General features: G+C 49.3%; 1 protein-coding gene across 1 annotated transcript; it reads left to right on the top strand.

Annotated features, from left to right (window-relative positions):
• Nucleotides 1-228: 228 nt before the first annotated feature.
• Nucleotides 229-27,383, top strand: bcl2l12 (BCL2 like 12). The gene is made up of 6 exons (XM_078430552.1): nt 229-392; nt 4,008-4,555; nt 12,685-12,807; nt 15,090-15,178; nt 20,492-20,746; nt 26,092-27,383. The coding sequence occupies exons 1-6, from the start codon at nt 229-231 to the stop codon at nt 26,137-26,139; spliced, it is 1,227 nt and encodes a 408-aa protein (XP_078286678.1). The 3' UTR covers nt 26,140-27,383.

Raw genomic sequence — 27,383 nt, 5'->3', positions numbered from 1 at the left:
AGAGATTTCTCCTCATCTCCCTCCTGAAAGAACGTCCTTGAATTCTGAGGCTGTGACTTCTGGTCCGGGACTCTCCCACTTCTGGGAACGTCATTGTCGGCGACCAGCTTTGTTTTTCCATCGGTGTCCAGTGCTTTTTGACACTTTAGTGGATGTGATCGCAGGTGAAGTGTTGAGTCGCGGTTGTTGCTCTTTGCTCATTGGGATGACTGCTTGCTCCACCACAGGATGGCAGAGAGCGAGCGGAGACCACAGAGGCGGCACACCCGCAAGGAGCTGAAGACCGAGACCAAGCTGGTCATGGAGGCCTTCCTGAGGAGGGTGCAGGATGAGGGGGGCTCTGTCGGCCATGTTGGCCGTTGCTACCACGACGCAAGGAAGTTCAAAGCCAAGTAAGCCTCTTGCTCTCTTTTTTAGTTTTGTTTTAGTTTAGAGATACAGCGTGGAAACAAGGCCCTTTCGGCCCACCGGGTCCGCGCCGCCCAGCCATTAGGGACAATTTTGATATTTACCCAGCCAATTAACCTACAATCCTGCACGTCTGAGCATTTGGATAGCAGTAACGGGACCATTCCGAGTCAGCATGGATTTACGAAGGGGAAATCATGCTTGACAAATCTACTGGAATTTTTTGAGGATGTAACTAGGAAAATTGACAGGGGAGAGTCAGTGGATGTGGTGTACCTCGACTTTCAGAAAGCCTTCGACAAGGTCCCACATAGGAGATTAGTGGGCAAAATTAGGGCACATGGTATTGGGGGTAGGGTACTGACATGGATAGAAAATTGGTTAACAGACAGAAAGCAAAGAGTGGGGATAAATGGGTCCCTTTCGGAATGGCAGGCAGTGACCAGTGGGGTACCGCAAGGTTCGGTGCTGGGACCCCAGCTATTTACAATATACATTAATGACTTAGACGAAGGGATTAAAAGTACCATTAGCAAATTTGCAGATGATACTAAGTTGGGGGGTAGTGTGAATTGTGAGGAAGATGCAATAAGGCTGCAGGGTGACCTGGACAGGTTGTGTGAGTGGGCGGATACATGGCAGATGCAGTTTAATGTAGATAAGTGTGAGGTTATTCACTTTGGAAGTAAGAATAGAAAGGCAGATTATTATCTGAATGGTGTCAAGTTAGGAGGAGGGGGAGTTCAACGAGATCTGGGTGTCCTAGTGCATCAGTCAATGAAAGGAAGCATGCAGGTTCAGCAGGCAGTGAAGAAAGCCAATGGAATGTTGGCCTTCGTAACAAGAGGAGTTGAGTATAGGAGCAAAGAGGTCCTTCTACAGTTGTACCGGGCCCTGGTGAGACCGCACCTGGAGTACTGTGTGCAGTTTTGGTCTCCAAATTTGAGGAAGGATATTCTTGCTATGGAGGGCGTGCAGCGTAGGTTCACTAGATTATTTCCCGGAATGGCGGGACTGTCGTATGTTGAAAGGCTGGAGCGATTGGGCTTGTATACCCTGGAATTTAGAAGGATGAGGGGGGATCTTATTGAAACATATAAGATAATTAGGGGATTGGACACATTAGAGGCAGATAACATGTTCCCAATGTTGGGGGAGTCCAGAACAAGGGGCTACAGTTTGAGAATAAGGGGTAGGCCATTTAGAACGGAGATGAGGAAGAACTTTTTCAGTCAGAGGGTGGTGAAGGTGTGGAATTCTCTGCCTCAGAAGGCAGTGGAGGCCAGTTCGTTGGATGCTTTCAAGAGAGAGCTGGATAGAGCTCTTAAGGATAGCGGAGTGAGGGGGTATGGGGAGAAGGCAGGAACGGGGTACTGATTGATAGTGATCAGCCATGATCGCATTGAATGGCGGTGCTGGCTCGAAGGGCTGAATGGCCTACTCCTGCACCTATTGTCTATTGTCTATTGTCTATTGTCTTTGGAGTGTGGGAGGAAACCGAAGATCTCGGAGAAAACTCACGCAGGTCACGGGGAGAACGTGCAAACTCCGTACAGACAGCTCCTGTAGTCGGGATCGAACCCGGGTCTCCGGCGCTGCATTCGCTGTAAGGCGGCAACTCTACCGCTGCGCCACCGTGACCGCCCCTGGTTTTACATTTTAGTTTTAGTTTAGTTTAGAGATACAGGGTAGAAACAGGAGGTCATGGGTATAGAGGTTGGGAGGTCATGGGTATAGAGGTTGGGAGGTCATGGGTATAGAGGTTGGGAGGTCGTGAGTGCAGAAGTTGGGAGGTCATGGGTATAGAGGTTGGGAGGTCATGAGTGCACAAGTTGGGAGGTCACGTGACCCTTCTGCCGATATCTCCATCCCCTCTCGCCCTCCCCCCCCCCCCCCCCCCACCACACCACAATCAGTCATGACACGCATCCATGTTCTCCACAGATGCTGCCTGATCCCTTGAGATACTCCAGCACTTTGTAACCTTTTTTTTGTAAACCAGCATCCTTGTGTAGTAGTCACCTAACAAAGTCATACAGTGTGGAAACAGGCCCTTCGGCCCAACTTGCCCACACATGTCTCATCTTCACTGGTCCCACCTGCCTGCATTTGGCCCAGATCCCTCTAAACCGGTCCGATCCATGTACCTGTCTAAACCAGATTGCATCTTAAACATTGCAATAGTCCCTGCCTTAACTACCTCCTCTGGCAGTTTGTTCCTTTCACCCACCACCTTTTGTGTGAAAAAGTTACCCCTCAGACTCCTATAAAATCTTTCCCCTTTCACCTTTAACCTATGCCCTCTGGTTCTCACTTCCCCCACTCTGGGCAAGAGACTCTGTGCATCCGCCTGATCTATTCCTCTCATCATTTTACGCACCTCTATATGATCACCCCTCATCCTCTTGCACTGCAGGGAACAGAGCTCCAGCCTGCTCGACCTCCCCTATTGCTCAGACCCCTGAGTCCTGGCAACATCCTTGTAAATCCTCTCTGCACCCTTTCCAACTTAACAACATCTTCCTGATAACATGGTGCCCAGAACTGAGCACAATACTAAACACGGCCTCACCATCGTCTTGTATAACTGCAACATGACCTCCCGACTTTATATTCATGACTTCCCAACTTCTAGTCCCATGACCTCCCAACCTCCATATCCATGACCTCCTGACTTCTATACCCATGACCTCCCAACCTCTATACCCATGACCTCCAAACCTCTATACCCATGACCTCCCAACCTCTATACCCATGACCTCCCAACCTCTATACCCATGACCTCCCAACCTCTATACCTATGACCTCCCAATCTCTATACCCATGACCTCCCAACCTCTATACCCATGACCTCCCAATCTCTATACCCATGACCTCCCAATCTCTATACCCATGACCTCCCAACCTCTATACCCATGACCTCCCAATCTCTACACCCATGACCTCCCAACCTCTATACCCATGACCTCCCAACCTCTACACATGACCTCCCAACTTCTATAACCATGACGTCCTGACTTCTAGACCCATGACCTCCCAACCTCTAAACCATGGCCTCCTGACTTCTATACCCATGACCTCCTGACCTCTATACACATGACCTCAAAAACTTCTATACCCATGACCTCCTGACTTCTAGACCCATGACCTCCCAACCTCTATAACTCATGACCTCCTGACTTATATACCCATGACCTCCCGACTTCTACACATGACCTCCCAACTTCTAGACCCATGACCTCCCAACTTTTATACTCATGACCTCCCAACTTCTACACCCATGACCTCCCAATCTCTATACCCATGACCTCCCAACTTCTACACCCATGACCTCCCAACCTCTATACCCATGACCTCCCAACCTCTATACCCATGACCTCCCAACCTCTATACCCATGACCTCCTGACTTCTACACATGACATCCCAACCTCTATACCCATGACCTCCGGACTTCTAGACCCATGACCTCCCAACTTCTACACTCATGACCTCCCAACCTCTATACCCATGACCTCCCAGCTTCCACACTCTCGACCACCCGACTTCTATACTCTTTATTTCCAATGTTTCTCCAATGTTTTTTCTTTTGGATCAAAAGGACTCCCGACGGCCAGGAAGGCAACATCATAAAACCGAGCAGGCAGATGAAGGGGCCCCACAAAGGGAGCTTGGAGCGAGAAGACGAGAAGAAGCGGAGGAGCTTGAAGCACCCGCAAGGATCCGAGGAGGATGCTGGGTGGGACACGTCGGACGAGGAGATCTGCCAGGCGGAGGAGAAGAAGCATGGCTTCAAAACGGTCATCAAGAAGCTAATTAAGCGGCAGAAAAAGAAGAAGGAAAGCGAAAAGTCCAAGGTTTCTCAGGAGTTCCTTGACAGCGACAAGACTTTGGAAAGAGGCAGCAAATCTATTTCCAAGGCCAATTCTTTGAGGAGACGGAAAAGCACCAAACCCTTCGTCGACTGTATCGTGGGGCCGACGGAGGTGCCCCGCGGTGGCACGGAGGATGTCGGCAAACAGAAGAAGAGCGGACTCCAGAAGATTCGGGATGTTTTTCGGAAAGGGACGAAGAAAGGTGACAACGCTCACTCGGAGATGCCTGCAAGCCCACGGCCCACGACGCTAGCCCTAAATGTACCCCCTCCAGGTCAGCCATGGTTTTCTTTCATTTTATTTGCCGTCAGTGACGGGTCATCCAAAATGGTGGCCCGGAGTGATATCGGCCCGCACGGGCGAAAGGTGGAGCGTTTCTGTCCCTAGAGAGTGTTACAATGCCTAGAACTCTACTCTGCACTCTGCATCTTCCCCTTTGCTCCATCTATTCTGCTTGAGTGTGAAACGATTCTATCAATGTATAGGCCGAGTGGACCTGTTGGGCCCAAACCTCTCCTGCATTGGTGCAGCATCCTCTCCTCTCCCCCCCCCCCCCCCCCCCCCCACCTCCCCTATCCCCCTCCCCCACTCCTCCCCTCCCCCCTACCCTCCTCCCTTCCCCCCTCCCCCCTACCCTCCCTCCCCTCCCCTCCTGCCCCTCCCCCCCCACTCCATTCCCCTCAACCCCCTTTATCCTCTCTCCTCCCCCCTCCCTCCCTCCCTCCCTCCCTCCGAGAGAGATTTAAACTTTAAAATGTGAATAACTTTAAAAAATATAACACCGATTTCAATAAAAATACTTGCATTACCATTAAAGAAACGACGGTGAGTAAGATGGGCCTAACATTGTCGCGCTACCGTGTGCCGATTTGGCTATAGTTTGATCACAAACAAACAAACAAGAGTTTTAGTATATAGATGGTACAAGGTGATAGGCGCAGAATTAGGCCATTCGGCCCATCAAGTCTACTTTGCCATACAGTCATGGCTGATCCATCGCCCCCTCCTAACCCTATTTGGTTTAGTTTAGAGATGCAGCGCGCAAACAGGCCCTTCGGCCCACCGGGTCCACGTCGACCAGCGATCCCCGCACACAAATCCCCTGCACACACTGGGGCCAATTTACACATGCAGCAAGCCAATTAACCTACAAAAATTGTAGGTCTTTGGAGTGTGGGAGGAAACCGAAGATCTCGGAGAAAACCCACGCAGGTCACGGGGAGAACGTACAAACTCCGTACAGTCGGCGCCCGTAGTCGGGATCGAGCCCGAATCTCCGGCGCTGCAAGCTCTGTAAGGCGGCAACTCTACCGCTGCGCCACCGTGACCGCCCCTGCCTTCCTTGGCACTGGAAGGCTCAATGGCTCAGAAGGCTCCTGCCTTCTCCCCATAACCCCTGACACCCGTACGAATCAAGTCGAGTCAAAACCTGTTGTGTATATCGACAACAGAACAAAGACGTTCTCACTTGCTATCTTAACAAGCCCATTAATGCAATAGTGCACAGGTAAGTATATAATAGCTAATCAGCCTGAAGAAGGGTCTCGACCCGAAACGTCACCCATTCCTTCTCTCCAAAGATGCTGTCTGTCCCGCTGAGTTACTCCAGCTTTTTGTGTCTATCATCGGTTTAATATATTCCTTTATTCGTCCCACACCAGTTTAAACCAGCATCTGCAGTTCCTTCCCACACATATAATAGCTAATAATACATGGTTATTAGCAGTAGTGCTTGGTAGCCATAATAGTGCCAAACTGAAATCTGCAGTGCAACCTGAAGAACTGTCCATAGAAGCTCATAGACACTGGAATTTAGAAGGATGAGAGGGGATCTTATCGAAATGTATAAGATTATTAAGGGGTTGGACACGTTAGAGGCAGGAAACATGTTCCCAATGTTGGGGGAGTCCAGAACAAGGGGCCACAGTTTAAGAATAAGGGGTAGGCCATTTAGAACGGAGATGAGGAAAAACTTTTTCAGTCAGAAAGTTGTGAATCTGTGGAATTCTCTGCCTCAGAAGGCAGTGGAGGCCAATTCTCTGAATGCATTCAAGAGAGAGCTAGATAGAGCTCTTAAGGATAGCGGAGTCAGGGAGTATGGGGAGAAGGCAGGAACGGGCTTCTGATTGAGAATGATCAGCCATGATCACATTGAATGGCGGTGCTGGCTCGAAGGGCCGAATGGCCTCCTCCTGCACCTATGGTCTATTGTCTAAATGGTGGAGTAACTCAGGCAGCATCTCTGGAGAGAGGGAATGGGTGACGTTTCTTCATAACAGCTGAGGTCATGGTTGGTGCTGTGCAGTGTTCAGGAGCCTGATGGTTGCTGGGAAGAAGCTGTTCTCGAGCATGGTGGTTATGGTTTTTCAGATTCCGGTGCCACCACGCTGAGAGCGTGGCCTGGGCGGTGTGGGTCTTCACTGAAGCTGAGTAAGGTTTGTGGAAGTAAGGGACCCATTTGACCCCTCACTGGTCTTTTTCCCCTTGTACATCCGTAGAGGTTCTGACCGTTTATTTCCGTTTCGTGCACAGATGCTCCCCGTCGTACGATGCTGCGACTTTGCCACGTGATCGCGTGTATTAAATAAACGCATTTCGACTTACGATATTTTCGGTTTCCAATGGGTTTCTCGGAAACGTAACTCCATCAAAAGTTGAGGAGCGCCTTTAGTTTCATATCCCATTTTGCCCCCCCCCCCCACTCATAATCAATTTGTAATGTTCATATTAGTCATAGGAGCAGAATTAGGCCATTCGGCCCATCGAATCTACTCCGCCATTCAATCATGGCTGATCGGTACGGTACGGTACTGCGGCACGGTAGCGCAGCGGTAGAGTTGCTGCTTTACAGCGAATGCAGCACCGGAGACTCAGGTTCGATCCTGACTACGGGTGCTGCACTGTAAGGAGTTTGTACGTTCTCCCCGTGACCTGCGTGGGTTTTCTCCGAGATCTTCGGTTTCCTCCCACACTCCAAAGACGTACAGGTATGTAGGTTAATTGGCTGGGTAAATGTAAAAATTGTCCCTAGTGGGTGTAGGATAGTGTTAATGTACGGGGATCGCTGGGCGGCACGGACTTGGTGGGCCGAAAAGGCCTGTTTCCGGCTGTATATATATGATATGATATGATCTTTCCCTCTCGACCCCATTCTCCTGCTTTTTGCCCACAACCTTCCCCTCACCCGTACTAATCAAGAACCTGCCAATCTCCACTTTCAAAATACTCAACAAATTGGCTTCCACAGATTCACCACCCTCTGACTAAAGAAATTCCTGCACTTCTCCATTCTATAAGGTACATCCTTTTATTCTGAGGCTGTATCCTCTGGTCTTATTTCCTTTCTAAAGCTACATCCTTTTATTCTGAGGCTGTGCCCTCTTTGTCCGAGACGATGAGAGGGGATCTTATCGAAACGTATAAGTTTATTAAGGGGTTGGACATGTTAGAGGCAGGAAACATGTTCCCAATGTTGGGGGAGTCCAGAACCAGGGGCCACAGTTTAAGAATAAGGGGTAGGCCATTTAGAACAGAGATGAGGAAAAACTTTTGTGGTCAGAGAGTTGTGAATCTGTGGAATTCTCTGCCGCAGAAGGCAGTGGAGGCCAATTCTCTGAATACATTCAAGAGAGAGCTAGATAGAGCTCTTAAGGATAGCGGAGTCAGGGGGTATGGGGAGAAGGCAGGAACGGGGTACTGATTGAGAATGATCAGCCATGATCACATTGAATGGCGGTGCTGGCTCGAAGGGCCGAATGGCCTACTCCTGCACCTATTGTCTATTGTCTATTGACGTCCTCTTCACAGTTTAGTCTTTTTTTGCCATATTCTAAAACACTCCCAAGCCTTGGGCTGGCTGACTTTTCTGCTAACTTGATGAGCTGTTTCCCTCGATTTAATGTGTGGGAAGGAACCGAAGATAGACCAAAAAAAGCTGGACTAACTCAGCGTGGACAGGCAGCATCTCTGGAGGGAAGGAGTGGGTGACGTTTCGGGTCGAGACCCTTCTTCAGACTGGAGAAGGGTCTGAAGAAGGGTCTTGACCAGAAACGTCACCCATTCCTTCCCTCCAGAGATGCTGCCTGTCCACGCTGAGTTAGTCCAGCTTTTTGTGTCTGCCTCCTTAAATTTAATAGTTTCTTTAATTTCTCCTGTGGTCGAGTCTTGATCTACTCATCCTTTTGTGCCTGTGCCTTAAAGGAACGTACATTTGGTGCAAGGCATACATTATTTTTTTAAGTGCAATTCGCTGCCTGTCCGTTGCCTAAACTCGTCCTTCTGATGAAGTTGCTCCCACAACGCTGTGACGCAGTTTGTTTCACAACCGAGACCCAGTGATGATGTAGAAATGACGCCATTTACCACTCAAACCCTACTCCTCCACTGTACCCACCTATCACTCACCAGGCTTGGTCCCACCATCACCTCTTTCCCAGTCTTCTCCTCTCCCCCCCATTACGATCTACGTTTAGGTTTATTGTCACGTGTACAGTGAAAAGCTTTGTTTTGCATGCTATCCAAAGAAATCAGATACCACAATCAATCTGCCAATCAATCAATAGCTATGTTTTATTAGATCGAAAACCCTGATGTCAATTGAGCTCTTTATTACTTCAAATTCTACCGTATCATGGTCGCTCATTCCTCTAGACCGCTTTACAACATGTTCATTAATTAATCCTCTGGCAGATTATTAATTGACTTTATTATTGCCTAGCACTTGAACCAAAGTAGCTTGTTCTTTAGTTGGGAGACATATTGATTTAGAAACCCATACTGATTTTAAATTTCACAGGCACTCCAGGAATTCCATTGGGTCCACTCTCTGTCCATGGTGACCATCAGCCACCCATTCATGCTCATCCTTTATTCTCTTTACCACCACCCAGATTCACCTGCACCTCCTCCAACCTCATCTATTGTATCCGCTGTTCCAGATGTCAACTTCTCCACATCGGCGAGACCAAACGCAGGCTCAGCGATCGTTTCACTCAACACCTTCGCTCAGTCCGCCTTAACCAACCTGATCTCCCGGTGGCTCAGCACTTCAACTCCCCCTCCCACTCCCAGTCTGACCTTTCTGTTCTGGGCCTCCTCCAGTGCCATAGTGAGGCCCAGCGCAAATTGGAGGAACAGCACCTCATATTTCGCTTGGGCAGCTTGCACCCCAGTGGTATGAACATTGACTTCTCTAACTTTAGATAGTTCCTCTGTCCCTCTCTTCCCCTCCCCCTTCCCAGTTCTCCCACTGTCTTCCTGTCCCCAACTACATCCTTTCTTTGTCCCACCCCTTCCCCTGACATCAGTCTGAAGAAGGGTCTCGACCCGAAACGTCACCCATTCCTTCTCTCCTGAGATGCTGCCCGACCCGCTGAGTTACTCCAGCTTTTTGTGATACCCCTGCAGACTGTCACCAATACTCCTGGGACAATTGAAAGTGGCTGATTAACCTACCAACCAGCACATCAGTGGTAAATCTGTGTAAGAATTCCACAGACTTGCCACCTTCTGACTAAAGAAATTCCTCCTCGACTCCTTCTCAAAAGAACGTCCTTTAATGCTGAGGCGACGACCTCTCTATTCTTAGACTCTCCCACTAATGGAAAGATGCTCTCCACATCCATTCTGCGGTTTCTATAATCTGTGTGCGACTAGCACGGTCTGAGCCCACATGCCTGTGTGCTACTGCGAGCTAGATTTCTATTATCTCACATAATTGCGTGCAAGCCGATACACTCAACTTGACTTTCCTGTTCAGATCCCCTCAAACAGGTTCCATCTCGTTGGCACGCTCGGCCAAGTTAAGGTTATTCTGACAACTGTACTGACCAACGATAGCTTTTATTAAAATTCCGCCCTACCTTCATAAATTTCTAGTTTAGTTCCGTTTATTATTGTCACGTGCAGCGTGGTACAGTGCAAAGCTTTTTGTCGCGTGCTCTCCAGTTAGTGAAAAGACTGCGCATGATTACAATCAAGTGGTCCACAGTGTACAGATACGGAATAAAGGGAATAACGTTTAGTGCAAGATATACACTGGGATTTAGAAGGATGAGAGGGATGAGAATTTAGAAGGATCTTATCGAAACGTGTAAGATTATTGAGGGGTTGGACACGTTAGAGGCAGGAAACATGTTCCCAATGTTAGAAGGACGAGAATTTAGAAGGATCTTATCGAAACGTATAAGATTATTGAGGGGTTGGACACGTTAGAGGCGGGAAACATGTTCCCAATGTTGGGGGAGTCCAGAACCAGGGGCCACAGTTTAAGAAGAAGGGGTGGGCCATTTAGAACGGAGATGAGGAAAAACTTTTTCAGTCAGAGAGTTGTGAATCTGTGGAATTTTCTGCCTCAGAAGGCAGTGGAGGCCAATTCTCTGAATACTTTCTAGAGAGAGCTGGATAGAGCTCTTAAGGATAGCGGAGTCAGGGGGTATGGGGAGAAGGCAGGAACGGGGTACTGATTGAGAATGATCAGCCATGATCACATTGAATGGCGGTGCTGGCTCGAAGGGCCGAATGGCCTACTCCTGCGTCTATTGTCTAAAGTCCGATTAAAGATAGTTCGAAGGTCTCCAATGAGGTAGATGGGAGATCAGGGCCGCTCTCTAGTTGGCGAAAGGACGGTTCAGTTGCCTGATAACAGCTGGGAAGAAACTGTCCCTGAATCTGGTGGTGTACATTATCAAACTTCTGAATCTTTTTGCATGAGGGGAGAAAGGGGAGTGTCCAGGGTGAGACTGGTCCCTGATTATGCTGCTGGCCTTGCAGAGGCAGCGTGAAGTGTAGATGGAGTCAACGGAAGGGAGGTTGGTTAGCCTGATGGTCTGGTCTACACCCACAACTCTGCAATTTCTTGCTGTCTTGCGTGGAGCTGTTCCCAAACCAGGCCGGGATGCACCCCGACAAAATGCTTTCTACGCCGCTTCTGTAAAAGTTGGTGAGGATTGTTGAGAACATGCCAAACCTTTTTAGTTTAGTTTAGAGATACAGCGCGGAAACAGGCCCTTTGGCCCACTGAGGGGGCGTACAACGAGATCTGGGTGTCCTAGTGCATCAGTCACTGAAAGGAAGCATGCAGGTACAGCAGGCAGTGAAGAAAGCCAATGGAATGTTGGCCTTCATAACAAGAGGAGTTGAGTATAGGAGCAAAGAGGTCCTTCTGCAGTTGTACAGGGCCCTAGTGAGACCACACCTGGAGTACTGTGTGCAGTTTTGGTCTCCAAATTTGAGGAAGGATATTCTTTCTATTGAGGGCGTGCAGCGTAGGTTTACTAGGTTCATTCCCCGAATGGTGGGACTGTCATATGTTGAAAGACTGGAGCGACTAGGCTTGTATACACTGGAATTTAGAAGGATGAGAGGAGATCTTATCGAAACGTATAAGATTATTAAGGGGTTGGAGACGTCAGAGGCAGGAAACATGTTCCCAATGTTGGGGGAGTCCAGAACAAGGGGCCACAGTTTAAAAATAAGGGGTAGGCCATTTAGAACTGAGATGAGGAAAAACTTTTTCAGTCAGAGAGTTGTGAGGCCCCGACCACTGGAGGAAAAAAAAAGGGAAGAGATTAAACTTTTTTTCGCCTTCCATCGCAGTATGAAATGCGGAGGATTCACTGTGATGTTAAAATATATTTTGCGTGTTCTGTTGCTTTTTATTGTTATGACTGTATGGCAAATGAAGGTCCTCGTATGTTGCAAAACATGCTTGGCTAATAAAGAATGAATGAATAAGTTTATTGGCCAAGTATGTGCACATACAAGGAATGTGCCTTGATGCTCCGCTCGCAAGTAACAACACCAACATACAGTTAACAATTAAGAATAAAGCATAATACATTAAAAATACGACATCACGGTCTAAACACGTGGGTGAAAATAAACCAGAGCAAAAAGGGACTGCAGACTTTGGTTATTGAGTAGAACTACAACTCGTGGGGGAAAAAAGTTGTTTTTATGTCCGGCTGTGGCTGCTTTGGCAGTCCGGAGTCGCCTTCCAGAGGGAAGTGCTTCAAAGAGTTTGTGGCCAGGGTGAGAGGGGTCAGAGATGATCTTGCCCGCTCGCTTCCTGGCCCTTGCAGTGTACAGTTCGTCGATGTGGGGAAGGTTGCAGCCAACAACCTTCTCAGCTGTGCGAACGATCCGTTGCAGCCTCCGGATGTCGTGCTGGGTGGCTGAGCCAAACCAGACCGTGATGGAGAAGGTGAGGGCGGACTCTACGATGGCAGTGTAGAATTGTAAAGTGTAAAGTATGATTATGATGATTATGAAACCCATGATATACTGAGTCAGTACCAACACTCTGTATACCCTCCATAGCCGCAGTCGCCCGTCTAACCCCTCGTACCTTTCCCACGTTGTTTAACTTGAGCCTTAATCTTGCTTTCTCTCTGTTGAATTCAGACATTCAACCTTTAGGATTCTACTCTGAAGTGGCGAAGAAGTTGGACGAGTTGGCACTGGTGTACTGTGCCCACACCGGGAACGATCAGCAGACTCCAGTCATTCCGCAAGCACCGATCCAAGGTAATGATGAGTAAGGTAAGAAAATAACTGCAGATGCTGGTACAAATCGAAGGTATTTATTTCACAAAATGTTGGAGTAACTCAGCGGGTCAGGCAGCATCTCAGGAGAGAAGGAATGGGTGACGTTTCGGGTCGAGACCCTTCTTCAGACTGATGTCAGGGGGGCGGGACAAAGGAAGGATATAGGTGGAGACAGGAAGATAGAGGGAGATCTGGGAAGGGGGAGGGGAAGAGAGGGACAGAGGAACTATCTAAAGTCGGAGAAGTCAATGTTCATACCGCTGGGCTGCAAGCAGCCCAAAGCGAAATATGAGGTGCTGTTCCTCCAATTTCCGGTGGGCCTCACTATGGCACTGGAGGAGGCCCATGACAGAAAGGTCAGACTGGGAGTGGGAGGGGGAGTTGAAGTGCTCAGCCACCGGGAGATCAGGTTGGTTGAGGCGGACTGAGCGCAGGTGTTGAGCGAAACGATCGCCGAGCCTGCGTTTGGTTTCGCCGATGATGATGTGGTACCTGGTGGGAGAAGGTGTGAGCCGGTGGTGCAGGTGGGGAGAGTCAGCGTTGGATGGATGGGAGGAGGGAGGGTGAAGCGTGTAGAGGAGGTGGGAATGGCCAGCAGTCAGAGTGCAGACGTACCCTGAAAGAAAATGAGTGTCTGGAACAGGGAGTGAGATTGTTTAGTTTAGTTTAGAGATACAGCGCGGAAACGGGCCCTTTCGGCCCACCGGGTCCGCGCCGACCAGCGATCCCCGCACATTAACACTATCCTACACCCACTAGGGACAATTTTTACATTTACCAAGCCAATTAACCTACAAACCTGCACGTCTTTGGAGTGTGGGAGGAAACCGAAGATCTCGGTCGAAACCCACGCAGGTCACGGGGAGAACGTACAAACTCCGTACAGACGGCGCCCGTAGTCGGGATCGAAACCGGGTCTCCGGCGCTGCAATCGCTGCTCTACCACTGCGCCACCGCGCCCTGATAGCCAAGAGGATCAGACGGCTGTGGAGGCTGTCATTGGGAATAGACCCAAAATGCTGGAGTAACTCAGTGGGACAGGCAGCATTTCTCGAGGGAAGGAAGCTGCCCAGGCGAAATATGAGGTGCTGTTCCTCCAATTTCCGGTGGGCCTCACTATGGCACTGGAGGAGGCCCATGACAGAAAGGGGCCGTTTGGGGTAGAGACCCTTCTTAGATGGGGCATCTTGGGTCGGCACGGGACGAGTGGGGCCAAAGGGCCTGTTTCCGTGCTGTGTGACTTTATGGTTCACTGCTGGAAGGACTGAAAAGATGGTCTTTGGGGAATTGGGGTTAATTCCAAACGCAAAATCCATCCGGCATTGGAAACACTCGCAAACCGGGAAGCATCTGCGGGCAGTGCAACAGATTTGATGTTTTCGGTTTAGTTTAGAGATACAGCGCAGAAACAGGCCCTGCAGCCCACCGGGTCCGCGCCGCCCAGCGATCCCCGCACACTAACACTATCCTACACACACTGGGGACAATTTTTACATTTGCCCCGCCAATTAACCTACAAACCTGCACGTCTTTGGAGTGTGGGAGGAAACCGAAGGTCTCGGAGAAAACCCACGCAGGTCACGGGGAGAACGTACAAACTCCGTACAGACGGAGTCACATATGCACAGGGTTCCATCCCCAAAGTACATTAGTGTGTCACATGAGCTTCTGGCATTACCGGTGTTAGGAAAGAAACCACTAAATTGCTCTTAAAATTAACTTTACCAAAATAATTCCCCAATGCAGATGCTGGACTCTTGAGCAAAACACAAAGTGCTGGAGTAACTCAGCAGGTCAGGCAGCATCTGTGGATAGATTGGATATGCAATTGGATAGGATGGACAACCTAACAGCAGTCAGGACCCTTCTTCAGACTGTTGTTAGGATTGGTCAACGGTTGATCACCCACTGATCCAAGGCAGGGCCCGTTAAAGGGCACGGTGGCGCAGCGGTAGAGTTGCTGCCTTACAGCGAATGCAGCGCCGGAGACTCAGGTTCGATCCTGACTACGGGCGCCGTCTGTACGGAGTTTGTACGTTCTCCCCGTGACCGAGATCTTCGGTTTCCTCCCACACTCCAAAGACGTGCAGGTTAATTGACTGGGTAAATGTAAAAATTGTCCCTAGTGTGTGTAGGATAGTGTTAATGTGCGGGGATCGCTGGGCGGCGCGGACCCGGTGGGCCGAAGTGCCTGTTTCTGCGCTGTATCTCTAAATCTAAAAATCTAAATTTTTCCTCCGCTGTTTGTTGGATTTCTTTAGGGATCAGCGACCCGCAGTCTATCCGGGAGAAGGAGATTGAGAGGATCGTCATGATGCTGCAGGACCAAGGAGACGAGATCAACGAAAAGGTGAGAGAGGCTGCCGTGAGGATTAAGGTCAACTATGGAGAAGGCCTTGAAGGTTCTAATGCCTTGGTACCTCATCCATAGTCACGAGGCCGATTCAATGATCAGATGTCCATGAAACTCGGCGGTTTACAAAACACAACCCATATAACCTCTGTCTGAAGAAACGGTTCCAACCCTAAACGTCACAATAGGCAATAGGTGCAGGAGGTGGCCATTCGGCCCTTCGAGCCAGCACCGCCATTCAATGTGATCATGGCTGATCATTCTCAATCAGTACCCCGTTCCTGCCTTCTCCCCATACCCCCTGGGGGTATTCTTTTCCTATTCTTTCGCTCCAGAGATGCTGCTCGGCTCCCTGAGTCACTCCAGCATTTTGACTCTTATCTTCCACATGACCTCTCCTCCCGGTATCGGCTCTTTCAGAGAGGAGGGAGACAAGACGGAATGAACCGTAGATGCTGGAATCTTGAGTAAAACACAAAATATCGCAGGGAACTCGGCAGATCGGGCGTGGTGTTTTTTTTTGTGTGGAGGGAATGGATGGATGGGGGACATTTGGAGTAGGGACCCTTCTTCAGAGGCGGTGATGTTTTGGGTCAGGACCCATCAGACTCTTCAGTCCGAAGAAGGATCCCAACCCAAAACATTGCCTATCCGTTCCCTCCACAGGCGCTGCCTGGCCGGCCGAGGAACTCCAGCACCTTGTGCTTTATTCTTTGAAGGAAGAATCCTTCTGCAGTTGTACAGGGCCCTGGTGAGACCGCACCTGGAGTACTGTGTGCAGTTGTACAGGGCCCTGGTGAGACCGCACCTGGAGTACTGTGTGCAGTTGTACAGGGCCCTGGTGAGACCGCACCTGGAGTACTGTGTGCAGTTGTACAGGGCCCTGGTGAGACCGCACCTGGAGTACTGTGTGCAGTTGTACAGGGCCCTGGTGAGGCCGCACCTGGAGTACTGTGTGCAGTTGTACAGGGCCCTTGTGAGACTGCACCTGGAGTACTGTGTGCAGTTTTGCTCTCCAAATTTGAGGAAGGATATTCTTGCTATTGAGGGCGTGCAGCGTAGGTTTACTAGGAATGGCGGGACTGTCGTACGTTGAAAGACTGGAGCGACTAGGCTTGTATACACTGGAATTTAGAAGGATGAGAGGGGATCTTCTCGAAACGTATAAGATTATTAAGGGGTTGGACACGTGAGAGGCAGGAAACATGTTCCCAATGTTGGGGGAGTCCAGATCGAGGGGCCACAGTTTAAGAATAAGCGGTAGGCCATTTAGAACGGAGACGAGGAAAAACTTTTTCAGTCAGAGAGTTGTGAATCTGTGGAATTCTCTGCCTCAGAAGGCAGTGGAGGCCAATTCTCTGAATGCATTCAAGAGAGAGCTAGATAGAGCTCTTAAGGAGAGCGGAGTCAGGGGGTATGGGGAGAAGGCAGGAACGGGGTACTGATTGAGAATGATCAGCCATGATCACATTGAATGGCGGTGCTGGCTCGAAGGGCCAAATGGCCTCCTCCTGCACCTATTGTCTATTGTCTATTGTGCTTTAATTTCTCCCAATTTCCCTTCACCCCTCCCAACATCAAGCTTTCTGTCCGTAGGACCTTCCAGTCCGATTCTAATTGGATTGTCATTGTTAAAGTAATTAATGCTACTCTTTATTTAAATACATGTTAAAGCTGATTGAATTTAACTAGGAAGCACATGAGGTGTATAGGATGTGGTGGTTCTATTGCTGGATAATCACCCAGAGTTCCAGAATACTGAGGAAACTAAAAGAAGTGCAGATGCTGGTTTCTGCAAAAGGCACAAAGTGCTGGAGTAACTCAGAAGGTCAGGCAGCATCTCCGGGGCAATATGGATCGGCAATGTTTCGGTTCATCACCTATCAATGTTCTCCACGAGCCATTCGGTCTGAAGAATGGCTCCAACCCGAAACGTCACCTATTCTTTTTCTCCAGAGATGCTGTCTGGCCCGCTGAGTTACTCTATCATTATGTGTCTCCCTTCATTAATGAAGGATTGGGATATACAATGGTTTGTATTTGTAAAGGGGGAAAAAAAAACTTTTTATAGCGGAGTAAACATAGAAAATAGGTGCAGGAGGAGACCATTCGGTCCTTCGAGCCAGCACCTTGGCCGTATTACCAAATAAAAACATTCTGCAAGCCACTTGTGGAAATACTGGGAAGATAGGACCAAGTCCAGGGTGTGGTGATAACCCATTGTTTTAATTACCAGGCTCATGATTCCCGCATCTGACCTAACAATTTAGAGTTCAAATCCCACCATGGCAATGTGGAATTTTTAAAGAACAAGTAATCCTTAGCAATAATTACTGGATTGTTGGTTATGTATGAGGAGGGAGTTTGTCCTCGGCCGATGTGTGACTCAAGCACACTTCCCAACCTTCCCAAATGTGGCAGAAAGTTTCTGCTTTATTATTTCATTTCCTCCATTCCGATTTTGCCTCTCATTTTTTCCGCAAAACAGTCGGTAATTGCAATTTGTCAATTCGGCCGCTAGAGGTCGCCAGGGGTTCCGCGAGAATCATAGGGAACTTATTCACAAAATGCTGGAGTAACTCAGCAGGTCAGGCAGCATCTCAGGACAGGTGGAATGGGTGACGTTTCGGGCCGAGACCCTTCTTCAGACTGATGTCAGGGGGGCGGGACAAAGGAACGATATAGGTGGAGACAGGAAGATAGAGGGAGAACTGGGAGGGGGGAGTGGAAGAGAGGGACAGAGGAACTATCTAAAGTTGGAGAAGTCAATGTTCATACCGCTGGGGTGCAAGCTCCCCAAGCGAAATATGAGGGGCTGTTCCTCCAATTTCCAGTGGGCCTCACTATGGCACTGGAGGAGGCCCATGACAGAAAGGTCAGACTGGGAGTGGGAGGAGGAGTTGAAGTGCTCAGCCACCGGGAGATCAGGTTGGTTAAGGCGGACTGAGCGAAGGTGTTGAGCGAAACGATCGCCAAACCTGCGATTGATCTCGCCGATGTAGAGAAGTTGACATCTAGAGCAGCGGATGCAATAGATGAGGTTGGAGGAGGTGCAGATGAACCTCTGTCTCACCTGGAAAGACTGTTTGGGTCCTTGGATGGAGTTGAGGAGGGAGGTAAAGGGACATGTGTGCATCTCCTGCGGTTACAGGGGAAAGTGCCCGGGGATGGGGTGGTTTGGGTAGGAAGGGACGAGTGGACCAGGGATTACGGAGGGAATGGTCTCTGCGGAACGCAGAAAGGGGAGGGGATGGGAAGATGTGGCCAGTGGTGGGGTCCCATTGTAGGTGACGGAAATGTTGGCGGATGATTTGTTGGATACGCTGGCTGATGGGGTGGAAGGTGAGAACGAGGGGGATTCTGTCCTTGTTATGAATGGGGGGAGGGGGAGCAAGATGTTTTGCCTGATCGGTGTATCGTCCATTCTTCTAATTATACTTTCTGCGTAGGCTAGCCAGTGGATGGTTCAGTTTAGTTTAAAGAATCAGCGCAGAAACAGGCCCTTCGGCCCATCAAGTCCACACCGAGCAGCGATCCCCACACATTAACACTATCCTACACACACTAGGGACACATACACCAAGCCAATTAACCTGCATACCTGCACGTGTTAGGAGTGTGGGAGGAAAACGAAGATCTCGGAGAAAACCCAGGCAGGTCATGGGGAGAACGTACAAACTCCGTGCAGACAGCACCCGTAGTGGGGATCGAACCAGGGTCTCTGGCGCTGCAAGCGCTGTAAGGCAGCAACTCTGCCGCTGCGCCACCATGGCCGCCCAATGGATGGAGTTGATCAATGAGCCTCCTGTGTGCGATTAAGAAAATAACTGCAGATGCTGGTACAAATCGAAAGTATTCATTCAAAAAATGCTGAAGTAACTCAGCAGGTCAGGCAGCATCTCGGGAGAGAAGGAATGGGTGACATTTCGGGTCGAGACCCTTCTTCAGACTTCCTGTGGCGATTGATAAATGGGGCTTGGTCATATTGAATGGCGGGACACATTAGAGGGGCCGGGCGGCCTCCAGCCCCAATGTTTTTGTGTGTTCTGCTTGCACGATGTGACCTGGATTACGAACGGTGGAGTTTAAGATGGTAGACGGCAAAGTAATGGTGACCGCGGTAAAGAGAGCGATTTTTAAGAGACACTTAGACAGGCGCAAGAGGTGGGGGCGGATGGGAGCGGTAAATGCCATTGCATAGATGGGTAGGAAAGAACTGCAGATGCTGGTTTAAATCGAAGGTAGACACAAAATGCTGGAGTAACTCGGCAGGAGAGGCAGCATCTCAGGAGAGTAGGAATGGGTGACGTTTCGGGTTGAGACCCTTCTTCAGACTCGATTGCATAGATGGGACTAGTTTCAATGGGCACCGTGGACAGCACGGACATCTGGGGCCGAAGGGCCTGTTCCTGTGCTGTGCAGTTCCATATAAGAATACTTCACTGGGTATTTTTAAAGCAGTGGTAGACTGGTTCTTGATTAGTCAGGGTGTCAATGGTTACAGGGAGAAGGCAGGGGGTTGAGATGGGAAAGATAGATCAGCCATGATTGAATAGTGGGGTAGACGGGCTGAATGGCCTAATTCTGCTCCTATGACTTATGAACATGAATACTGGAATGGTTCAGGAACTGAGTCGTTTTCAGCACGGAATTCGTCAAGTCGGGCTGGCCTGCAGCAGAGATGGAATTCAGTGGCCTTTGTTTAGTTTAGATTAGAGATACAGTGCGGAAACAGGCCCCCTTCGGCCCACCGGGTCCGCACCGACCAGCGATCCCCGCACACTAACACTAGGGACAATTTTTACATTTACCAAGCCAATTAACCTACGTAACCTGCACATCTTTGGAGTGTGGGAGGAAACCGAAGATCTCGGAGGAAACCCACGCAGGTCACGGGGAGAACGTACAAACTCCGTACAGGCGGCACCCGTAGTCCGGATCGAACCTGAGTCTCCGGCGCTGCATTCGCTGTAAGGCGGCAACTTTACCGCTGCGCCACCGCGCCATTGCCGCCCCCTTTGTGAATCTGATGTGCGTGTTGATTATCCCAACACAATGTTAGATAGAGCTCTTAAGGATAGCGGAGGTCAGGGGGTACGGGGAGAGGGCAGGAACGGGGTACTGATTGGGAATGATCGGCCGTGATCACATTGAATGGCGGTGAAATAAATACCTTCGACTTGTACCAGCGTCTGCAGTTATTTTCTTACACACTGAATGGCGGTGCTGGCTGGAAGGGCCGAATGGCCTCCTCCTGTCCTACTATTGTCTGTAACGTACTGGAAACTCACTGACGATTCTGTGTTGCAGATGAAGGACGATCCTCTGCTGCAGCGCCACATGTCCTATGATAGCTTCACGCGGCTGGTTGAGGTCTTCACGGCCAACGTGGAAGGACAGATCGCTGACCCCGCCGGCAGCCCCGAGCTGACGAAGATCGTACTGACCATGGAGTTGACCCGCAGGGTGGCCGGCATCTGCAGCCACCCCGTGCAGCAGCTGATGGGCTACAGCATGGACTACATGGACATGTTTGTCCCCTGGCTGCAGAGGCAAGGAGGATGGGTGAGTGCACACGGGAAGCGTCCCGCCTCTAGGGGGATGTTCACAGTCTGGCTTAGTCTCACGTGCACCTCGGCAGTGAAAAGCTTTTGTTGCGTGCTATCCAGCCAGCGGAAAGACAACATGCTTCCAATCAAGACATTCACAGTTGTACAGATATATACATAGAAAATAGGTGCAGGAGTAGGCCATTCGGCCCTTCGAGCCTGTACGCACCGCCATTCAATATGATCATGGCTGATCATCCAACTCAGTATCCTGTACCTGCCTTCTCTCCATACCCCCTGATCCCTTTAGCCACAAGGGCCACATCTAACTCCCTCTTAAATATAGCCAATGAACTGGCCTCAACTACCTTCTGTGACAGAGAATTCCACCGATTCACCACTCTCTGTGTGAAAAAAAACGTTCTCATCTCGGTCCTAAAAGACTTTCCCCTTATCCTTAAACTGTGACCCCTTGTTCGGGAACATCGGGAACAATCTTCCTGCATCTAGCCTGTCCAATCCCTTAAGAATTTTGTAAGTTTCTATAAGATCCCCCCTTAATCTTCTAAATTCCAGCGAGTACAAGCCGGGTCTATCCAGTCTTTCTTCATATGAAAGTCCTGCCATCCCAGGAATCAATCTGGTGAACCTTCTCTGTACTCCCTCTGTACTCCATGATAAGGGAGTAAGGTTTAGTGGGAGGTAAAGCCAGCAAAGTCCAATCAAGGATAGTACGAGGGTCACCAATGAATAAATGAATGAATGAATACGTTTATTGGCCAAGAATGTGCGTATACAAGGAATGTGCCTTGGTGCTCCGCTCACAAATGACAACACAAACATAAAACAGTTAACAATTAGGAATAAAGCGTAACCACATCAAAACAATAAAGGTGCAACAACATTACGGTCTAAACATGTGGGTGAAAATAAACCAGAGCATAAAAGAGACTACAGACTTTGGTTAATGAAGTGGATCGTAGTTCAGGACAACTCTCTGGTTGTGGTGGGATGGTGCAGTTGCCTGATAACTGTTTAATGGCAGATGCAGTTTAATGCGGATGCATGGCAGATGCAGTTTAATGTGGATAAGTGTGAGGTTATCCACTTTGGTGGTAAGAATAGGAAGGCAGATTAGTACCTGAATGGTGTCAAGTTAGGAAAAGGGGACGTACAACGAGATATGGGTGTCCTAGTTCATCAGTCACTGAAAGGAAGCATGCAGGTACAGCAGGCAGTGAAGAAAGCCAATGGAATGTTGGCCTTCATAACAAGAGGAGTTGAGTATAGGAGCAAAGAGGTCCTTCTGCAGTTGTACAGGGCCCTAGTACACCGCACCTGGAGTACTGTGTGCAGTTTTGGTCTCCAAATTTGAGGAAGGATATTCCTGCTATTGAGGACGTGCAGCGTAGGTTTACTAGGTTAATTCCCGGAATGGCGGGACTGTCATATGTTGAAAGACTGGAGCGACTAGGCTCGTATACACTGGAATTTAGAAGGATGAGAGGGGATCTTATCGAAACGTATAAGATTATTAAGGAGTTGGACGCGTTAGAGGCAGGAAACATGTTCCCAATGTTGGGGGAGACCGGAACCAGGGGCCACAGTTTAAGAATAAGGGGTAGGCCATTTAGAATGGAGATGTGAAAAAACCTTTTCAGTCAGAGATTTGTAAATCTGTGGAATTCTCTGCCTCAGAAGGCAGTGGAGGCCAATTCTCTGAATGCATTCAAGAGAGAGCTGGATAGAGCTCTTAAGGATAGCGGAGTCAGGGGGTATGGGGAGAAGGCAGGAACGGGGTACTGATTGAGAATGATCAGCCATGATCACAGAATGGCGGTGCTGGCTCGAAGGGCCAAATGGCCTACTCCTGCACCTATTGTCTATTGTCTATTGACTTAGGAGCCTGAGCTGCAAGGAGAGGTTGGGCAGTCTAGGACTTTACTTTAAACTTTAGAGATACAACATGAAAACAGGGCCTGTGGCCCATTGAGTCCGGGCTGACCAGCGATGCCCACACACCAGCACTATGCTACACACTCGGGACAATTTCTAATTTCCAGAAGCCAATTAAACTACATGTTAACCGCACGTCTTTGGAATGTGGGAGTAAACCAGAGCACCTGGAGAAAACCCAAACATTCACGGGGAGAACGTACAAACTCCACACAGACAGCAGCCGTAGTCAGGATCGAACCTGGGTCTCTGGCGCTGCGAGGCAGCAACTCTACCGCTGCGCCACCGTGCCGCCCTTTATTCCTTGTAGCACAGGAGGATGACGGGTGTTCTTATAGAGGTGTCTAAAATCACGAGGGGAATAGGCAGGGTAGATGCACAAAGTATTTCACCCAGAGTAGGGTAATCTAGAATCAGAAGACATGAGGTCAAGCAGAAGAACCATAAGGAGAAAGATTTAATAGGAACCCGAGGGGTTACTTTTGCACGCAGAGGGTGGTGGGTGTATGGAATGAGCTGTCAGAGAAGATGGTGGAGGCAGGTCCTATAACAACATTTAGAAGACATTCGGATAGGAACACGACTGGAAAGGTTTAATGGACACTAGACCAAGTGGACCCGTTGGGCCCAAACCTCTCCTGCATTAGTGCAGCACCCTGTACTCCCCCAGTCCCCACTCTCGCTGGAGCGATTGGGCTTGTATACACTGGAATTTAGAAGGATGAGGGGGGATCTTATTGAAACATATAAGATAATTAGGGGATTGGACACATTAGAGGCAGGAAACATGTTCCCAATGTTGGGGGAGTCCAGAACAAGGGGCCACAGTTGAAGAATAAGGGGTAGGCCATTTAGAACGGAGATGAGGAAGAACTTTTTCAGTCAGAGAGTGGTGAAGGTGTGGAATTCTCTACCTCAGAAGGCAGTGGAGGCCAGTTCGTTGGATGCTTTCAAGAGAGAGCTGGATAGAGCTCTTAAGGATAACGGAGTGAGGGGGTATGGGGAGAAGGCAGGAACGGGGTACTGATTGAGAGTGATCAGCCATGACGCATTGAATGGCTCGAAGGGCTGAATGGCCTACTCCTGCACCTATTGTCTATTGTCTCCTCAACCCCCCCTCCCCTCTCCCTTCTCCCCCACTCCCTCCTCCCCTCCCCCTCCCCTCCTTTTAAACATTAAAATGTGAATAACTTTAAAAATATAAGACCGCTTTCAATAAAACTACTTGCATTATCACTAAAGTGACGATGGTGAGTAAGGTGGGCCTAAAATTGTCGCGCTATCGTGTACCATTTTGGCTGAAGTTCAGTCACAAACAAGATAACAAACGAGAGTTTTAGTATATAGATGGGCCAAACGCGAGTAGATGCGACTAATGTGGATGGGGCAACTTGGGCAGGATGGGCCGAATGGTCTGTTTCCTTACTGAATGACTCGATGACTGTTTAGATGAGTTTAGAGACACAACATGGAAACAAGACCCTTCGGTCCACAGAATCCACGCTGACCATCGATCACCTGTTCACACTAGTTCGATGTTATCCCACTTTTGCATCCACTCCCTACACACCAGCGGCAATTTACAGAGGCCAAATCAGAAGCAGAACCAGTGATGCTCTGCACAAGACAAGAGCAAAAAATGTTTTGTTTATTGTCACGTGTACCGAGGTGCAGTGAAAGAAAATAACTGCAGATGTTGGTTCAAATCGAAGGTATCACAAAATGCTGGAGTAACTCAGCGGGTCAGGCAGCATCTCAGGAGAGAAGGAATGGGTGACGTTTCGGGTCGAGGCCCTCCTTCAGACTGATGTCAGGGGAGGGGGCGGGACAAAGATAGGATGTAGTGGGAGAGAGGAAGACTAGTGGGAGAACTGGGAAGGGGGAGGGGAAAGGGAGGGACAGAGGAACTATCTGAAATTAGAGAAATCAATGTTCATACCTCTGGGGTGTAAACTGCCCAAGCGAAATATGAGATGCTGTTCCTCTAATTTGCTTTAGGCCTCACTATGGCACTGGAGGAGGCCCATGACAGAAAGGTCAGACTGGGAGTGGGAGGGGGAGTTGAAGTGCTGAGCCACCGGGAGATCAGCTTGGTTAAGGCGGACCGAGCGAAGGTGTGGAGCGAAACGATCACCGAGCCTGTGTTTGGTCTCGCCGATGTAGAGAAGTTGACATCTGGAGCAGCGGATACAATAGATGAGGTTGGAGGAGGTGCAGGTGAACCTCTGCCTCACCTGGAAGGACTGTTTGGGTCCTTGGATGGAGTCGAGGGGGGAGGTAAAGGGACAGGTGTTGCATCTCCTGCGGTTGCAGGGGAAAGTACCTGGGGAAAAGCCTTTGTCGTGTGCTAATCAGTCAGCGGGAAGACAATACATGATTAAAATCTCGACATCCACGGTGTGCATGATAAAGGGAATAACATGAATAATGTTTCTCTGGAGTTGAAGTACGGACAAATCTGAAAGGATATTAAGAAGCAGAATTAAAGTTAGAAAAGCTGCTGTTGAGGTAGAGGCTTAAAAGAGTAGAGCAATTGTAACGCGTGATTGCCGATCCACTTCTGTGACCAGCACACAAAGACTCGCCTGGCTTGAGCGCCATCTTGGATTGTCTTGAGTTTCGTTTTTTTAGTTTAGAGATACAGCGCGGAAACATGCCCTTTGGCCCACCGGGTCCGCGCCGCCCAGCGATCCCCGCACATTAACACTATCCCACACACACTAGGGACAATTTACCTAGCCAATTTACCTACATACCTGTACGTCTTTGGAGTGTGGGAGGAAACCGAAGATCTCGGAGAAAACCCACGCAGGTCACGGGGAGAACGTACAAACTCCGTACAGACGGCGCCCGTAGTCGGGATCGAACCCGGGTCTCCGGAGCTGCATTCGCTGTAAGGCAGCAACTCTACCGCTGCGCCACCGTGCCACGCTGTGTGTGTACATGGGTGTTTGTGTGCAAGTGAGCGTGTGTCTGTGCGTACGTGACAATAGACAATAGGTGCAGGAGGAGGCCATTCGGCCCTTCGAGCCAGCACCACCATTCAATGGGATCATGGCTGATCATTCTCAATCAGTACCTCGTTCCTGCCCTCTCCCCATACCCCCTGACTCCGCTATCCTTAAGAGCTCTATCTAGCTCTCTCTTGAATGCATTCAGAAAACTGGCCTCCACTGCCTTCTGAGGTAGAGAATTCCACAGATTCACAACTCTCTGACTGAAAAGGTTTTTCCTCATCTCTGTTCTAAATGGCCTACCCCTTATTCTTAAACTGTGGCCCCTGGTTCTGGACTCCCCCAACATTGGGAACATGTTTCCTGCCTCTAACGTGTCCAACTCCTTAATGATCTTATATGTTCTGATAAGACATAAGACATTTAACTTTGCCTCTATTTCCCCTAACAGGAGACAGTGCTGCACTCCGACGATATCCAAGAACACCAAATAGACTGACTTCTGTGAAACCCAGGGAATGACGATGAAACTCAGGCGACCGTTTAGGAAGAGGATTATGTCCCCTCTCAGCTATTTGAAAAAAGAACACCAACTACCTTTTTAAAGCTATAAAATGTCGAAGAAACTCAACGAGGTTTCGGCCACCAAACATGCGAACAGGTTAAGGCGACATGAAGGGTAGGTGACACCCTCGTCAAATAAGGCAGGGGCTTCGACCCCGTGTGCGGGTGTCCGCAGATTATCCTGACGACACCTGCATTCAGTGACGCCACTGTGGCGATGGTGAGGTTGCCCTCGTAAGCTGTGGCAATCTATGCTGAAGAGAAAATGTCTCAACCCGAAACGTCACCCATTCCTTCTCTCCGGAGATGCTGCCTGACCCGCTGAGTTACTCCAGCATTTTGTGTCTATAATCCAGAAGATCTGTCAGTCGACACCACCAAAGACGAAGGGTACCTGACTTAAAGGATCTTACTGTCTCACCTAATTTCTGAATGTAAAAACCATGCGGAATGAAAATGTTGCCCGAAAGACTGTTGTACTAATATAGATCAGGTTTGCAATAGGAAAGATGGAGGAGACAAAGGGAAAAATATACCTGATGAACCTTACTCAGAAATCAACCTCGGTCTCAGCTACAGGATAAATACGGGTGTGTTAATGGTTGAAATGAAAAGGGATCTGCAATTTTTAGTTTTCAGTCTTTGATATGACCAAACTGTCTGTTTGTGTGTGTGTGTCTGTCTGTGTGCGTGTGTCTGTCTGGCTGTGTGTGTGTGTCTGTCTGTGTGTCTCTGTGCGTCTGTCTGTGTGTGTCTGGCTGTGTGTCTCTGTGCGTCTGTCTGTGTGTGCGTCTGTCTGTGTGTGCGTCTGTCTCTGTGTGTCTGACTGTGTGTGTGTGTGTCTGTCATTTGTGTGTGTGTGTGTGTCTGTCTGGCTGTGTGTGTGTCTGGCTGAGTGTGTCTGTCTGTGTGGCTGTGTATGTCTGTGTGTGCGTCTGTCTGTGTGTCTGACTGTGTGTGTGTGTGCGTCTGTCGCTGTGTGTGTGGCTGTGTATGTGTGTGTGTGCGTCTGTCTGTATGCGTGTCTGTGTGTGTGTGTATGTGTGTGTGTGTGCGCGTCTGTCTGTGTGTGCGTCTGTCTGTGTGTGCGTCTGGTTCTGTGTGTGTGGCTGTGTATGTGTGTGTGTGTGCGCGCGTCTGTCTGCGTCTGTCTCTGTGTGTCTGGCTGTGTGTGTGTGT

Source organism: Rhinoraja longicauda, chromosome 40, assembly GCF_053455715.1.
Source record: "Rhinoraja longicauda isolate Sanriku21f chromosome 40, sRhiLon1.1, whole genome shotgun sequence".
Classification (NCBI taxonomy): domain Eukaryota; kingdom Metazoa; phylum Chordata; class Chondrichthyes; order Rajiformes; family Arhynchobatidae; genus Rhinoraja; species Rhinoraja longicauda.
This window is presented reverse-complemented; position numbering and strand designations above follow the sequence as displayed.

Excerpts from the sequence above, each read along its gene's own strand:
- bcl2l12 (XM_078430552.1), top strand. The coding sequence starts at position 229 with ATGGCAGAGAGCGAGCGGAGACCACAGAGGCGGCACACCCGCAAGGAG. Across the intron at positions 393-4,007 it reads GCAAGGAAGTTCAAAGCCAA|GACTCCCGACGGCCAGGAAG; the intron begins GTAAGCCTCTTG and ends TTGGATCAAAAG. Across the intron at positions 12,808-15,089 it reads TCCGCAAGCACCGATCCAAG|GGATCAGCGACCCGCAGTCT; the intron begins GTAATGATGAGT and ends GGATTTCTTTAG.